Genomic DNA, 16,514 nt, shown 5'->3' with positions numbered 1-16,514 from the left:
AGAACCCCCGACCCATTTGCTCTTCATTATTCAGCCCATTGTGGGTTTCTGGCAGAGAAGGGGCTTTGGGAAAGAATGATCTAATTGTCCTCTGGTACTGATTCAAGGGGAGCAGAGCCAGGGGCAGGGGGCAGAAGAGGGAGTCTTGCTTACTGCCAGCCCCAGAGGAAATGGAAGAATGATTGGGTGCAAAACCATGATGGCATTGGCAGCCATGGGATACTCCAGGTTTTGAGGCAGTGAGGAAACAGTGACTGGGGGAGCCGTGCTTCTGCACCCAGGCAGGAGCCAGAATCTCAGATGATGGAGGGATGGGGTGGGGGGAGGATGCCACTCAAGGTGAAACAAATCCAACAGGAGCCAAATCACTGTTTTCTCTGGGTCGTGATATTTAGCCACCAGAACCTCCTTTCAGTCCCAGGTGCTGATTCAACCTCTGTGGATTAGACTTCCTTCAGGATCATGTATTTTCAAGTGAGCATCTGTTGGTGGTCCCTAATAAGTTGGTTTGACTATGTAGAGAACCACAGCACTTTCTTTCTTTCTTTCTTTCTTTCTTTCTTTCTTTCTTTCTTTCTTTCCTTTTAACTTTATTGAATCAACATGAGAAAGTTACAAGCTTTCATGTTTGGGTTACAGTCACACAATGATCAAACGCCGATCCCTCCACCAGTGCACATTCCCCACCACCAATCTCCCTGGTATGCCCTTCTGCCCCACCCCCCTCCGCCTCCATGGCAGACAATACTCCTCATACTCTCTCTCTACTCTTGGGCATTATGGTTTGCAATACAGACACTGAGAGGTCATCATGTTTGGTCCATTATCTACTTTCAGCAAACATCTACCACCCCGACTGATTCCTCCAGCCATCATTTTCTTAGTGATCCCTTCTCTATTCCATCTGCCTTCTCCCCTCCGCTCATGAGGCAGGGATTCCAGCTATGGGGCAATCTTCCTGGCCCACAGCACTTTCAAAACACCACCACTAGATGGTGTGAAGGCACATTCCGTTCTTTCCCCGCAGAGCAGTTCAGCTCTCTGTGATCCTTGAGACAGTGCTTGTGAGAGGATGCTTGAGCTGTGGATGGGCAAGCACAGGCTCTGGAGACGACATATACAAAAGCACAAACCTAGGCATAACTTGGAAGCAATCTACAGGTTCATTCATAGGAGAGTGTTTGTGTTGTGGGATAATTCATAAAAATGAATTCATATGTAGTTAAAAATCAAGGAACGATTCAGCTAAAGAGAAGAACAACATGGAGGGTGGGATCCACAGATCCCGAAGGAAAAAAAAAAAACAGGTTCCAAAAAGAGCCGAGATCATCGGGAAGCCCCAGATGGGGTAGGTACCACATCCCGCCTCCCCCAGATGGAACCCCGGTGACCAGAAGCCTCTACAACCACAGCTCGAGTATGCGGGAACTTGGACTTTTCCTCAAATGTGCCGGGACTGCAACTCCCAGGTAACCTCAGATTCCGGAAGTCACGCCCACAGCCCGCCCCCCAGCGCCATATTTACAGCATTCAGCTAAAGAGAAGAACAACATGGAGGGTGGGATCCACAGATCCCGAAGGAAAAAAAAAAAAAACAGGTTCCAAAAAGAGCCGAGATCATCGGGAAGCCCCAGATGGGGTAGGTACCACATCCCGCCTCCCCCAGATGGAACCCCGGTGACCAGAAGCCTCTACAACCACAGCTCGAGTATGCGGGAACTTGGACTTTTCCTCAAATGTGCCGGGACTGCAACTCCCAGGTAACCTCAGATTCCGGAAGTCACGCCCACAGCCCGCCCCCCAGCGCCATATTTACAGCATTCAGCTAAAGAGAAGAACAACATGGAGGGCGGGATCCACAGATCCCGAAGGGGAAAAAAAAAAACCGGTTCCAAAAAGAGCCGAGATCATCGGGAAGCCCCAGATGGGGTAGGTACCGCATCCCGCCTCCCCCAGATGGAACCCCGGTGACCAGAAGCCTCTACAACCACAGCTCGAGTATGCGGGAACTTGGACTTTTCCTCAAATGTGCCGGGACTGCAACTCCCAGGTAACCTCAGATTCCGGAAGTCACGCCCACAGCCCGCCCCCCAGCGCCATATTTACAGCACTCAGCTAAAGAGAAGAACAACATGGAGGGCGGGATCCACAGATCCCGAAGGAAAAAAAAAAAAACAGGTTCCAAAAAGAGCCGAGATCATCGGGAAGCCCCAGATGGGGTAGGTACCGCATCCCGCCTCCCCCAGATAGAACCCCGGTGACCAGAAGCCTCTACAACCACAGCTCGAGTATGCGGGAACTAGGACTTTTCCTCAAAACCACGCGGCCGCTCATGCGGCCGCGCGACATCTCTCTATATACAAAGTGATCCATGAGAAGTAAATGACCCAACGTTTCTCTCTGAAAATCATAGTTAAGTTTGGAGCACGGCCACAGCCCCAGAAACACAAGGACTTAATGCATAACCCAGCAGCTTGGAGCAGAAAAGTGAACGGGCTATGCGTTAATCCAGGCCATCATGACTGTCCGGAGGGGAAAGGGTGTTACCCCATTCGCCCTCTCCTCTCTGGAAAGAAAGATGGCGGCCACATGGGAGCCTTGTGGACAGCAGGAATGAGCCGGGGGTGTGGGGGCAACTAAAACCTCATGGGAAGGGGGGCGTTCCGGTCCGTCCTTCACGCCCTACCGAGGTCACCAGTTGCCCCCCGCGAGCAGCTCTCCAGCACGGCCACGGCCCCAGAAGCACAAGCACTTAATGCAGAACCCGACAACTTGGAGCAGAAAAGTGAACGGACTATGAATTAATCCAGGCCATCAGGTCTGTCCGGAGGGGAAAGGGTGTTGCCCCAGTCGCCTTCTCCTCTCTGGAAAGAAAGATGGCGGCCGCATTGGAGCCTTGTGGACAGCAGGTATGAGCCGGGGGACTGGGGGCGACTAAAACCTCATGGGAAGGGGGGCGTTCCAGTCCGTCCTTCACGCCCTACCGAGGTCACCAGTTGCCCCCCACGAGCGGCTCTCCAGCATGGCCACAGCCCCAGAAGCACAAGGACTTAATGCAGAACCCAGCAGCTTGGAGCAGAAAAGTGAAAGGACTATGCGTTAATCCAGGCCATCATGTCTGCCCGGAGGGGAAAGGGTGTTGGTCCCTTCCGCCCTCCTCCCTCTGGAAAGAAAGATGGCGGCCACATGGGAGCCTTGTGGACAGCAGGTATGAGCCAGGGGACTGGGGGCGACTAAAACCTCATGGGAAGGGGGGCGTTCCGGTCCGTCCTTCACGCCCTACCGAGGTCACCAGTTCCCCCCCGCGAGCGGCTCTCCAGCACGGCCACAGCCCCAGAAGCACAAGGGCTTAATGCAGAACCCAGCAGCTTGGAGCAGAAAAGTGAAAGGACTATGCGTTAATCCAGGCCATCATGTCTGCCCGGAGGGGAAAGGGTGTTGGTCCCTTCCGCCCTCCTCCCTCTGGAAAGAAAGATGGCGGCCACATGGGAGCCTTGTGGACAGCAGGTATGAGCCGGGGGAGTGGGGGCGACTAAAACCTCATGGGAAGGGGGGCGTTCCGGTCCGTCCTTCACGCCCTACCGAGGTCACCAGTTCCCCCCCATGAGCGGCTCTCCAGCACGGCCACAGCCCCAGAAGCACAAGGGCTTAATGCAGAACCCAGCAGCTTGGAGCAGAAAAGTGAAAGGACTATGCGTTAATCCAGGCCATCATGTCTGCCCGGAGGGGAAAGGGTGTTGGTCCCTTCCGCCCTCCTCCCTCTGGAAAGAAAGATGGCGGCCACATGGGAGCCTTGTGGACAGCAGGTATGAGCCGGGGGAGTGGGGGCGACTAAAACCTCATGGGAAGGGGGGCGTTCCGGTCCGTCCTTCACGCCCTACCGAGGTCACCAGTTCCCCCCCGCGAGCGGCTCTCCAGCACGGCCACGGCCCCAGAAGCACAAGGACTTAATGCAGAACCCGGCAGCTTGGAGCAGAAAAGTGAACGGACTATGCGTTAATCCAGGCCATCAGGTCTGTCCGGAGGGGAAAGGGTGTTGCCCCAGTCGCCTTCTCCTCTCTGGAAAGAAAGATGGCGGCCGCATGGGAGCCTTGTGGACAGCAGGTATGAGCTGGGGATGTGGGGGTGACTAAAACCTCATGGGAAGGGGGGCGTTCCGGTCCGTCCTTCACGCCCTACCGAGGTCACCAGTTCCCCCCCGCGAGCGGCTCTCCAGCATGGCCACGGCCCCAGAAGCACAAGGACTTAATGCAGAACCCGGCAGCTTGGAGCAGAAAAGTGAATGGACTATGCGTTAATCCAGGCCATCAGGTCTGTCCAGAGGGGAAAGGGTGTTGCCCCAGTCGCCTTCTCCTCTCTGGAAAGAAAGATGGCGGCCGCATGGGAGCCTTGTGGACAGCAGGTATGAGCCAGGGGACTGGGGGCGACTAAAACCTCATGGGAAGGGGGGCATTTCGGTCCGCCCTTCACGCCCTACCGAGGCCACCAGTTGCCCCCCACTAGCGGCTCTCCAGCACGGCCACGACTCCAGAGCACAGAAACCAATTTCTTAACTATCCGACTTTCAGTAGAAATACTTCCAGGGTCAATAAGTAAAATAGCAGAAATCCAAAACAAACATATAATTCTTGAACCCAGCTGTAGAAAGCAAATCACTTCACAATGCTTTGTCAGCATGTCTGATTGGGGGGGGGGGTAAACTCTAAATAATAGTGGTGAATCTTTTATTGAAACAATGAATCTAATCAAATCAGATAGAGTGTTAACTAGAATTCATCTGCCCCACAGGGACTGGGAGGGGTGGGGGGTGGGGTCTTATTGGGGTTCTTCATGGTAAAAAATAAGTTTTGGTAAAGGGAAATGTGCTTGATATTTGCATGACTGAGACCTAAACCTAAAAGCTTTGTAACCTTTCCCATGGTGATTCAATAAATAAATAAATTAATTAAAAAAATTAAATTAAGTTAAAAAAAATCAAGGAACTATTTGCGTATCAACAAAGTTAGACCTCGAAAATGCAGCATTGAGGGGCTGGAGCAATAGCACAGAGGGTAGGGCATTTGCCTTACACTCGGTCAACCCAGGTTCGATTCCCAGCATCCCATATGGTCCCCTGAGCACAGCCAGGGGTAATTCCTGAGCACAGAGCCAGGAGTAACCCCCGTGCATCGCTGGATGTGACCCAAAAAGCAAAAATAAATAAATAAATAAATATATAAAATGCAGCATTGAATAAAAATAAACTTGCTGTAACTGTTTAAGACAAATCCAGATATATATATTTATATATATATATATTATTTAAGAATCTAAAAGAGAGTAAAGACTGTCTCCCAATGCATGTGCATGCCTACCTTCATCTATGGGAGAATGGAAGGACATGTAGGAGAGTGAGAGACGTGAAACCTTTTCAAGAGTATATTTTATTCTTTTTTGTGGCAGGGGGAGCACACATGGCAGTGCTCAGGGCTTACTCCTGGCTCTGCACTCAGAAATTACTCTAGGCAATGCTCAGGAGACCTATGCCGGGGATTGAACCTGGGTCAGTTGCATGCATAACAAGCTCCCTACCTTCTGTACTATCTCTCAGCCCCAGTATTTCATTATTTAAATAATCAAATACATAGCTGGTAGGGTACTTGCCTTTCACACTGCTGACCAAGTTTAACCCCTGGCACCACATTGGTCCTCCAAGCACTACCAGAAGTGATCCCTGAGTCTAGAGCCAGGAGTAAGCCCTGAGCACAGCCAGGTGTGTCCCCAAAACCAAATAAGAGCACTGTAGCACTGTCCTCCCATTGTTCATTGATTTGTTCGAGTGTTCACCAGTAACATCTCATGAGTTACTGTTGTTACTCGCCCACATGGCAGAACCTGTCAAGCTCCCCATAGCATATTCAATATGCCAAAAACAGTCACTTAATCACTTAATCACTTAACTTCCCGTTAGTCGTCGATTTGCTCGAGCGGGCGCCAGTAACGTCTCCATTTGTCCCTGTCGCGTGCTAGTGTAGCCCAATGGCATCTCTTCGCTCCGGGAACATGGAGGGCCTCAAACCGATCGTTCATGACCTTGACAAAGAAGTCTGACCATCTGGTAGGTGGGCGGCCACGCGGTCTCTTGACATCCCGTGGAATCCAATCAGTTACAGCTCTAGTCCAACGGTCGTCTTTAAATCTCATTATGTGACCAGCCCATCTGATTTTCGACACCTTGGCAAATGAGACAGCGTCCCTGATCCTTGATCGTCGACGGATGTCAGAACTCCAGATTCTTTCTCTCATTTGAGTGAAACGTGATATTCCAAGCATAGCTCTTTCTATTCTTCTTTGGGAGACCTGAATGGCGTTCTCATCTTGTTTGCGTAGGGCCCAGGTCTCTGAGGCATATGTTAATGCAGGAAGAACAGTGGAATCAAAGAGATGTGCCCGGAGCCGGAGGTTCTTCGTCCTCTTAGCTATTTCTTCGACGTTCTTGAAGGCGTTCCAAGCCGCTCTCTTCCTCCTGCGCAGCTCGGGTGCCAGGTCATTTCTCATGTTGACCTCTCGACCTAGGTAGACATAGCTGTTGCATTCGGAGATGGTCGTTCCATTGAGAGCGAATGGGGCGTCAGGAACAAGGCTGTTTCTCATAAACATTGTCTTCGTAAGATTCAGTTGTAGTCCTACCTTTCCACACTCACGGTCAAAGTCGGCCAGCATTTGTGCCGCTTGGCTGATGTTTGGTGTTATTAAAACAATGTCATCAGCAAAGCGGAGGTGGTGTAGTTGCCGACCATCTATCTTCACTCCCATTCCTTCCCATTCCAGTCGTCGCATGATGTTCTCGAGGGTGGCACTGAAGAGTTTTGGTGAAATGGTATCACCCTGCCGCACCCCTCTCTTGACATCAATGATCACTTCTTTGTAGAATGGTGAGATCCTGGTAGTGAATCCGCAATACAGCTCACGGAGGATCCTGATGTATTGGGCTTGAATGCCCTGATTGGCTAGGGCTTCAATGACCGCTTCCGTCTCAACAGAATCAAAGGCCTTCTTTAAATCAATGAACGTTAAGCAGAGCGGCATCTTGAACTCCCGAGAAACCTCAATGAGTTTGGTTATCGTGTGGATATGGTCGATGGTGCTGAATCCTTTGCGGAACCCTGCTTGCTCACATGGTTGTCCTTCATCTAGTGTTCTGCCAATCCTATTCAGGATGACTCGAGTGAACAACTTGTAGATGACAGACAATAGGCAGATCGGGCGATAGTTGCCAATGTCATGGATGTCTCCCTTCTTGAACAGTAGTACGGTCCTGCTGGTTTTCCATTGAGATGGAACCTTGCATTCAGACAGGCCATTTCGTCGGTAAAGAAGCAAACAGCACCCGGCCCAGACAAGGTCAGACCTGAACACCTGAAGAACCTGCCGTCAGTACTCATCAATACACTGGCTCGGCTCTTCACTCGCTACCTGTCTGAATGCAAGGTTCCAAAAACAGTAACAACAGGTAAAATAATAATAACACTGTCTTCCAATTGTTCATCGATTTGCACCAGTGGGTCCAGTACCGTCTTCATTGTGAGACTTGTTACTGTATTTGACATATTGTTACTGTGTTTGGCATATCCAATACGTCACAGGTAGCCTGCCAGGCTCTCCAAGAGGGACGGAGGAATCGAACCAGATTGGCCAAGCCGGCCTCGTGCAAGGCAAAAGCCCTACCACTGTGTGGGTCTCATGAAGACAAGAACCTTGTCCTTCTTTGGCTAGTCCAAGCCCCAGCACAACCCTAATATAGGGAAAAGGCTTTAATAAATTAAGTGACTTCAGTGTTAGTAACTCAGTGATTATTCTTCTTATTCTTTATTGCGAAAATTAAAATTCTAAACCATGTTATTTCATATTCAAATGTTTGCAATTCACACTATGGACATTTTCCTATGATCAGTAAAAGTATTTCCTCACCATCATTTTTAACAGTGACCTAGTTTTGAAAAATCTTACGAACATCAGTATTCCTATCTATGGTCTCTAGAGAGGATATTAATTTATAAGTCAAGAACTTAATTAAATCCATTTAACCTTTTGGATTATCAGTATATTTTAATTCAGCAAGATTAAGATACTTAATCCAAAGTACAAACTCTACTTGGCTTCTTAATAGAACAGATGGGAGGATGTATTTTTTTTAAGCCTTATATTTCTGAACTTCTACAACTCATCTTAAAAACACCAGTACTGAAGTTCATGTCTTTTGACTCGGTGTGGGTTTTTTTTTTTAATGATGGCATTATTTTTAAGTTAAAAGTTTATTTTAGCAAGGCTATCTTTATACTGCTAGCAGACATATGAATCACGAATTAGATCTAGTGTTAACCCTGAATTTAGTTTTCAGAAAATAAAAAAGAAGTCTGGGGAAAGATAACTTAAAGGGCTGGTGTGAGTGTTTTACATACAGGAGACTAGGTTCTATCCCAGCACTGATCACCCCTGGGTGAGCCAGGTGCTAGAAATTTTCTTTTATTATTTTGCACACGGCCAACTTGACCAACCTCAGTTTGATTCCTCCGCCCCTCTCAGAGAGCCCGGTAAGCTACCGAGAGTATTTCGCCCACACAGCAAAGCCTGGCAAGCTACCCGTGACATATTCGATATGCTAAACACAGTAACAAGTCTCACGACAGAGATGTTCCTGGGCCCACTCAAGTAAATCGATGAACAACAGGAGGATAGTGCTACAATTATTTCTAATTTTTTTCTTTTTTATTATTATTTCTAAATTATTTCTAAATTTCTATTATTTTATTGCTCGAGCGGGCCCAGTAAATCTCCATCGGAGACTTTGTTGTTACTGTGTTTGGCATATCGAATACGTCACGGGGAGCTTGCCAGGCTTTGCCATATAGGCAAGATACTCTCGGGAGCTTGCCGGGCTCTCCGAGAGGGGCGGAGGAATCGAACTCGGGTCGGCCATGTTGGCTGCGTGCAAGGCAAACGCCCTACCGCTGTGCTATATTATTTCTAAAATGTCTTTTTATTATTTTTTTATTAAATCACTGTGAGATACAGTTACAAAACATTCATGTTTGAATTTCTGGCATACAATGATCAAACACCCATCCCTCCACCAGTGCACAGGACTAATTTCTGAGCACAGCCCCAAAATAATTAATTACTTTCATTCTAAAACTAGATAAAACGGACTCCAGATGGCTCTATGAAATGAGAGGGGCTTTTGCTTTTGAATGCTTGCTGTGCTTTCAAAGTTCAGTCCTACCTGAAGGCAGGAGACGGGACTGAGCCAGCACCCTCCAAATGTGCTTTGGGAGCCCTTCATGGGTGCCAGTCCACAGATTTCCTGAACCCTGACAGGACTTGCTTTCATCAAACTGCACATCTGAGGCAACAGCCTCACTTGGCCTCTGTCTCTGTCTCATTCCCAGGAGCTCATATCCAGTTCCTGAACTTCTCCACTGAGCCCAACCACGACTACATAGAAATCCGGAACGGCCCCTACGAGACCAGTCGCATGATGGGCAGATTCAGTGGCAGTGAGCTGCCCGGTTCCCTGCTCTCCACGTCCCATGAGACCACCGTGTATTTCCACAGTGACCACTCTCAAAATCGGCCTGGATTCAAGATGGAGTATCAAGGTAAGGACAAGGAGGGTCCTGTTGGCTCTGCTGTCCATCCGCGTCTTCCCAGCCTTTCTCAGAGCAGACGGGGCTGCAGGTGAGGCTGCAGGACTCTGGGACAGGTCTGCCTGTGGGTGCTGCCGTGATGGCATTTGCCTCTGGCCCTGCTGACATGCTCTGATCGCTCTGGAGAAGTTGTTTCCAGGCAGACCCAACAGCATAGTCGAGTGTCTGAGCAACCACTTCAGTCTAGCGGATTTACTTATTTCTCTAGGGTCCTCCGCTCTGGGTGAGGCCTGATTACAGCCTGCAATGCTCCTTCTAGGAAGGATGAAGGCGTCCAGGAGCAATGCAGGGAACTTCTCAGTCTCTTTTTTTTTTTTTCGCTTTTTGGGTCACACCTGGTGATGCACAGAGGTTACTACTGGCTCTGCACTCAGGAATTACTCCTGGCAGTGCTCAGGGGACCCTATGGGATTCTGGTAACTGAACCCTGGTCGGCTGTGTGCAAGGCAAACGCCCTACCCGCTGTGCTATTGCTCCAGCCCAAACTCCTCAGTCTTGCGTGCTGAGATCCAGACAGGCTCCCCGCAACTCTCCCTCCTGAAACCCTGTGACAGAGCCGCTCCTTCCTGGCCTTCCGCCCTGACCCTGGCATCCGTGGGAAGGTGTAGACTGAGCTCCTAGTGGCTGCACAGACGGAGGCCAACGCATGTGGGCCTAGAGACCCCTGCAGTCTCTGGGAGATGCCCCCCAAAGTCACTTCTGGAGACATTTATCCCAGACATCCTTTCCCCAAATGCTACCACTGATCTTTATTTTTTTCTTTTTCTTTTTTATTGATGATAAATCATAAATTTATTTTAAAACAATATTTTTCTCTCCTCACATTCAGCCCAAACTTTTTCCTTACTTTTCAATTTTGGAGGGCCAATACTAATACATGTTCATACAAATAAAAAATAAAATCATTATATTTTCTGAATGCATAATAGGAAGCTCAAATTCTCCCATATCCTCACATCCAGCCCCTCTTTATACAGATATAAACTTTTAACAGATACCCCCTTGTGGCTAGACATAGATTGATTGAACCTATATCTCTATGTTTTAAACTAAAATTGATTTTAGTTAACGATACTGTTTGCACAATTTGTTTTTTTAAAGATACTTTGTTATTAGGAAACAATTTGCAAACCTAGTTTTTTAAAAGAGGGTGTAGAGGACACAAAAACTTTTACTCAAAAGGACATATCTACACCATTATTCATGGTAGCACTCAGTACAATAGCTAGGATATGAAATCAACCTACATTCCCAACAAACTTTGAATGGATAATGAAAGTATGGTATATATACAATGGAGTGCTATGCAGCTGCACCAAGTGATGGAGTAATGCATTTCACTGCAACTTGGATGGATATCATGTTAAGTGAGTCAGAAGAAGGGCAAAATGCCTGCTGATCTCATTTATCTGTGGTATAGTAGAATAGTAAGAAAAGAGAATGAATGGTCTCTCAAAGGGAAAGTGGGGTACCCAGACTATCTTTGACCCTTGAGCATAGAAGTGAGAACAGGGAAGGACAGAAACAAATGAGGGTAATAAGAAGCAAGGGGCAGGAGATGAAAGGGGTAAGGTTCAGGGACCTCGTGAACATTGGTATGCAGAGGTGAGGTACATGCAAATATCAAAACTACAAAGTCAACAACACTGTAAGCATGAGATCCAAACTACAATAGCCAAAGTTTTTACTGTGCCTGTCAAGAAGGGAAACTCTGGGGGTTGGAAGGGGAGCTGGGCAAGTGGCAAAGGGAAGGAAACACTGGTGTTCCATTGGTGTTGGCACATTGTATGCTTGAATAACTGTGCAAATCACAGTGCATTAGTATCTAATAAAATGAACTTTTTTAAATGAGGGGAGAAGAAGAGAAGGAATGGTGTTTTTTCCTTCCTCTTCCAGACCCAAGTAAAAAATAATGTGTGTGTGTGTGTGTGTGTGTGTGTGTGTGTGTGTGTGATGTCAGGGTTTGAACCCAGGAACCCCCAAGCCATACTGCTACCCACCATTTTTGCTTGGATATGCTCATTCCCAATATTTTACAATGCACCCACATATATGTGTTCTATGTGTCTGGAAAAGTATGTCATGTTTTGTGTATCCATACAGTCAATCATATTGCTCTATGACTGTAGGGTGGTCCCTATATAGCATGTTCTAATATTGACTTTTTCACCCCTTGTCAGAGTGAGTGCTGACTGTGAATCTGGGCTTCTCTGTCTGGGCAAGACTTAAATGGTCTTACACAAGGTGGACACTGCTGAAACTCCCAGCCACCTTGTGAGGGGGCACCCAGGTTGTGCTTCTGCCCTGGGGGTAAGGGCAGGCAGCATCAGTAGGAAGTGCTTGGTCTCACATACCCCAAGTGTGGAGAAGCTGTTCCTCCTCACCAGGGAGGGCTGCTGCCTTGGAACTAAGGTGGCTGCCCCTGCCCCAAGAAGGCGTGGGGGCGACTTTGCTGGGGCAAGGGAAGTTGCTCTGGGGCTTCCTTCACCCCTTTGACAGCACAACCCTACCCACTGGGTCTGTGCGTGGGGACCTTCACTGTGCTCCTCATGGGCTCTGCCTGCTTGTCACAAAAACTGCCCTCTGAGCCCCCTCACACCCCATCCATGGGGAAGAGACCTAACTTCCTCCATGGAAGCGTCTCAGGAGGGCATGTTTACAAATAACTTCACCAGAGACACCTATATATATAGCCAGGCCCAGATAGTGAGCACCATTATGTTATTTTTTAAATCTTATTTAGTCATCGTGAGTTAAAAAGTCATTCATGATTGGGTTTCAAGCATACACTAGCCCAATACTAATCCCTTCACCAGTGTCCACTTCCCTCCACCAGTGTCCCCAATTTCCCTCCCACCCACCAGTCTGCCTCTACGACAGGCACTTTTTAATGAATGTTGGCACTGTGGTTTGCAGGACTATTACTGGTAAAGTTACATGCATATCACTTTCCCACCTTTCAGCACTCCCTCCCTCTCCTGCTTGGACACCCTGCCAACATCTTTATAGTGCTCTCTTCCCTGTTCTATCCCCATCCCAACAAACCCCCCAAAGCCTCCTACTGAAGACGAGTTCCCATATTCTCTGTTTCTGTTGCTTTTGAGCATTGGTTATTCCCCAGCTGTGTTTCTTTATGTCCCACATATGAGAAGGATCATTCTGAGTCAGTCTCTCTTCCTCTGACTGGCTTCACTCTGTATGATACTCTCTAGATCCAGCCACACAACAGCAAATTTCATGAGTTTCTCTTTTCTTATGACTCAATAATATTCCATGGTGTATATGTGAGATAATTTATTCGGATGAATAAAGTCATCAGTTCTTGGGCACTGGGGTTGTTCTTATATTTCTAATATTATTAATATTTTATATTATTAATATTCCACATTGTTAATATGTAACATTATTAAAATTTAATAGTATTAATTTTTAACATGGTGCTTTGTTTGATATTGTGTCCATTCCCACTGAGATAGCAACCTTTGGGACAAATCCATCTATTCTCCCTGAAAATCCCATCTCTAGGGAAGTTAATGATTGTGGCTCTCAAGGTCCATTTCTACCCTTCAGGCCCCTTGATGCTCTGCTCACTTTGTCTGAACGTTTTTTGGGCAGCATGGACTAGGAGGAGAAGCTTCTCAGCAATCCAGGTTCCTCCCCTCAGCATCTGTTCTTGAGAGGAACCCTGTTTCTTCCATGGAACCTCTGAGACACCATCCCCTCTCACGGAGGTTTCTCCTGGCTTCTCACGCACAGCCACTCCTGTGGGCTCCTCACTATTTGGGAGTCCAAATTTGGACCTGAGCCTTCTCCTTACAGTTACTACCCAGCCATGAAGGTCACCCCCCCCCCAGCAACAGATTCCCCACTTCTACTTAGACCTCTATTTCTCAGGCCCAGCTCCATGCTATTGTCAGAGCCACACCTCCTTTGGGACACACCCAACTGCCTGGATGGCTTCTCAGTGAAACCTGCCTGTTCTTCCCCTGAGACATCCCAGAGGGAGAGTACAGGAAACACAGCCCTGTCACAGAGAGAGTGCTGAGGAAATATGAGCTTCATTGTCACTGTCATTCATATTGTTCCATGTGATGAACTTATCCACCATTTATTTTTCACCATTCCCACAGAGAAGTTCCTCTCTAGGACACTCCCACTGCTTACTTCCTATGTAAGATGGGTCCAGTTACTGCCACAAAAGCTGTTATTTGTTCAGTGGACCCCAATCATCCACAACTCTGCCCTGTGGCACATACTCAACAAATCCCTCAGCTATTCTCCATGTTGGACAGACCTCAACTACATTCACTATTTAGTCTCCTTTTGAACCTACATGTTCTCATGGAAGAAGGGTTCTTGTTCTTTTGGGGAGGGACAAACAATTATAATACTATTATATTACTGTTCCCTGTGGAAAGTGACTCTTATTGACAGATTTGACTAACTGCCAGCAAGTTTCTTCCTTCCCAATAAGTTCTCACTTGTCAGTCAGAAAGACCCCATTCAAGTCTTCACATAACTGTTCCCTGTGATCTCCATTGTTGTTGCCATAGTTAGATGAGTAAGCAACAAGACAGAACTGAGGTTCAACACCAGACCCCAAGGAAGTACTCAGAGAATAAAGGTTCAGTCTAGAATTGTCTTCCTTGAGGCTCCTTTCCCCATGGGAATAATAATAATAGATAATGTTTACTGAGTTCTTACCATGAGCCAGCACTATACCAAAACAACAGCTTATATCATCCTCCTCAATTCTCACAACGGTCATTTTCTAAATAAGAAAATTGAGGCATAGGGAAGTTAAATCACTTGCCCAACACCAACAACTAGTAAATGACCACATCCTTCTGAGTCCAAGTCTTATTGCTTCAGTACTATGATATTTGATATTCCTATAATCTAGTTGGTGAAGATGGGGGTGTGTGTAGGCCCAGAGAGAATAGTAACCTTCTCTTTCAATCTCTTCCCAGCCTATGAACTTCAAGAATGCCCAGACCCAGAGCCCTTTGCCAATGGCATTGTGAGGGGAGCTGGCTACAATGTTGGACAATCCGTGACCTTTGAGTGTCTTCCAGGATATCAACTAATAGGTCACCCTGTCCTCACATGTCAACATGGCACCAACAGGAACTGGGACCACCCCCTTCCCAGGTGTGAAGGTATGTCCCTCCCTTGTCCTTGATAATTCCTCCCAAGGAAACCAAGCTAGAACAGTCTTACACTTTCACTGCATGGATGGGATCCAGCCTATCCAAAAAGAGGGAATAGAGTTCTGGTCTAATAATAGAAGGATCTGAAGGATATCTAGGGGCCATGGGGCGAAGCAAGGAGAAATATAGTCACCCCTTGAGAAGATCCAATTTGATGAGCTAACTGCCGCCATTCACAAAGGAATGAGAGTGTTGGATCCAGAAATATACTGAAATGGAAAGAGGTAGAGTTAATTATGGCTGTTTCACAAAAGGAGAAAATAATAAAGCCTCTTTTTCGGAAACATCTTGTTCCTTTGCCCTCCACCCTACCCATTCCAAGGCACACACTTTGTTCTTTTTCTCATGTGCCTAGAGAAATCTGAGTTTACAATATCAAGAAGTTGGAGATAGCACTTCCCAGATTGTTTATTAATTAGGATCAAAATGGAAGAAGAACCAGAGATTTTGCTGCCCCTAGAAAAATCTGCATGTCTTGGTTCCATTTTTAGTTTGGGGACTCAGCATTTGTCTTAAAAGGAAAAAGCTTGGCGGGTAGGAAAATGGTCTAGTTCAGGATAAAGTGTCCAGCCTGGGGTCATATTGCCTTGATGTTCTTCCCTGAATCTCTTCTCTTCTCTGACCTCTAGTATCTTCCTTAGAACAATGGGGTTGGTACTTTGTGAGAGCTGGGAGGATTTTCAATTGCTGGTTAAAAGCAAAGTGATTTACAGATTGCCATCTTGTAGTTTGCAGAAGTGAGCTTCCCTGTTGATGAAATATAAGACTAATTTCTAAGACTATTAAAACTCTAGTTGACTCCTCAGATTTTCAGAACAATCTCTGCACATAACCTGTCATTCTAGAATTGCTGGCCCAAGTGTATGTGACCAACCTCCTTTCTTTGACTCCTTTCCTAATATTTTCCTGGTCACACCAGAGAGACAGAAGGGCAGAACTTTCTCATGTAACCTCATAAGCCAGGAGGCCTTCTCTCTTCAGATAAACCTGCTTCCCTTGATATCTTTAATGCCATATTCACTCACTCTTCAACTTATTTTTTCCATATGAACCACCTTTTAGTCCATTTTCTTCTTTTTTCCCTCTAAGTGCTATTATTTGAAGTTATTCCCTAAACTTTTGCTTTTGTTTTTGTTTGGGGGCCACACCTAGTGATGCCTAAGGGTTACTCCTGGTTTTCTGTGAGAGTAGGTAATTACTCTCTAGGTAATTACTAGGTAATTACTCCTAGTGGTGCTTGAGGGACACTATGGGATGCCAGGATAGAATTTCGGTTGATTGCATGTGAGAAAGTACCCTACCCTACTTACTGTCTCTTCAACTCCATTCCTGGAGTCTCTTCTGGACTTTTCCTCATTCACTTTTATGTCTCTGAATGCCATCTTAATCTTGAAACCTTGATGTTTTATACACCTAAATATCCAAATCCTGGTTAAATATCTCCAGTTACCTGCAGGCATCTAAATGCCAGATTATTTGAACCTGAACTCGCCATCTTTCCGCCATCAAACTGACATATTCATCCTCCTCTAAACTCCTCTTGATTCAGCCCTTAATATGGGTATCTCCCTCATTCGTCTCTATTTCACCCAATCTTGCTCCTTCTACACCTGAATTA

At 46.9% G+C, this 16,514-nt stretch overlaps 1 protein-coding gene across 1 annotated transcript in view; it reads left to right on the top strand.

The window, feature by feature from the left end:
- The window catches only part of CSMD2 (CUB and Sushi multiple domains 2), a 628,049-nt gene that overhangs the window by 515,482 nt on the left and 96,053 nt on the right, over positions 1–16,514 (top strand). The window contains exons 41-42 of the mRNA XM_056122939.1: positions 9,429–9,638; positions 14,657–14,845. Of these exons, the coding sequence (XP_055978914.1) occupies positions 9,429–9,638; positions 14,657–14,845 (399 nt within the window). The remainder of the gene's footprint in view (positions 1–9,428; positions 9,639–14,656; positions 14,846–16,514) is intronic.

Source organism: Sorex fumeus, unplaced genomic scaffold (genome assembly GCF_029834395.1).
Source record: "Sorex fumeus unplaced genomic scaffold, SorFum_2.1 ptg000047l, whole genome shotgun sequence".
NCBI lineage: Eukaryota > Metazoa > Chordata > Mammalia > Eulipotyphla > Soricidae > Sorex > Sorex fumeus.
Note: the sequence above shows the minus strand (reverse complement) of the source record. Positions and strands in the feature narration are given on the sequence as shown.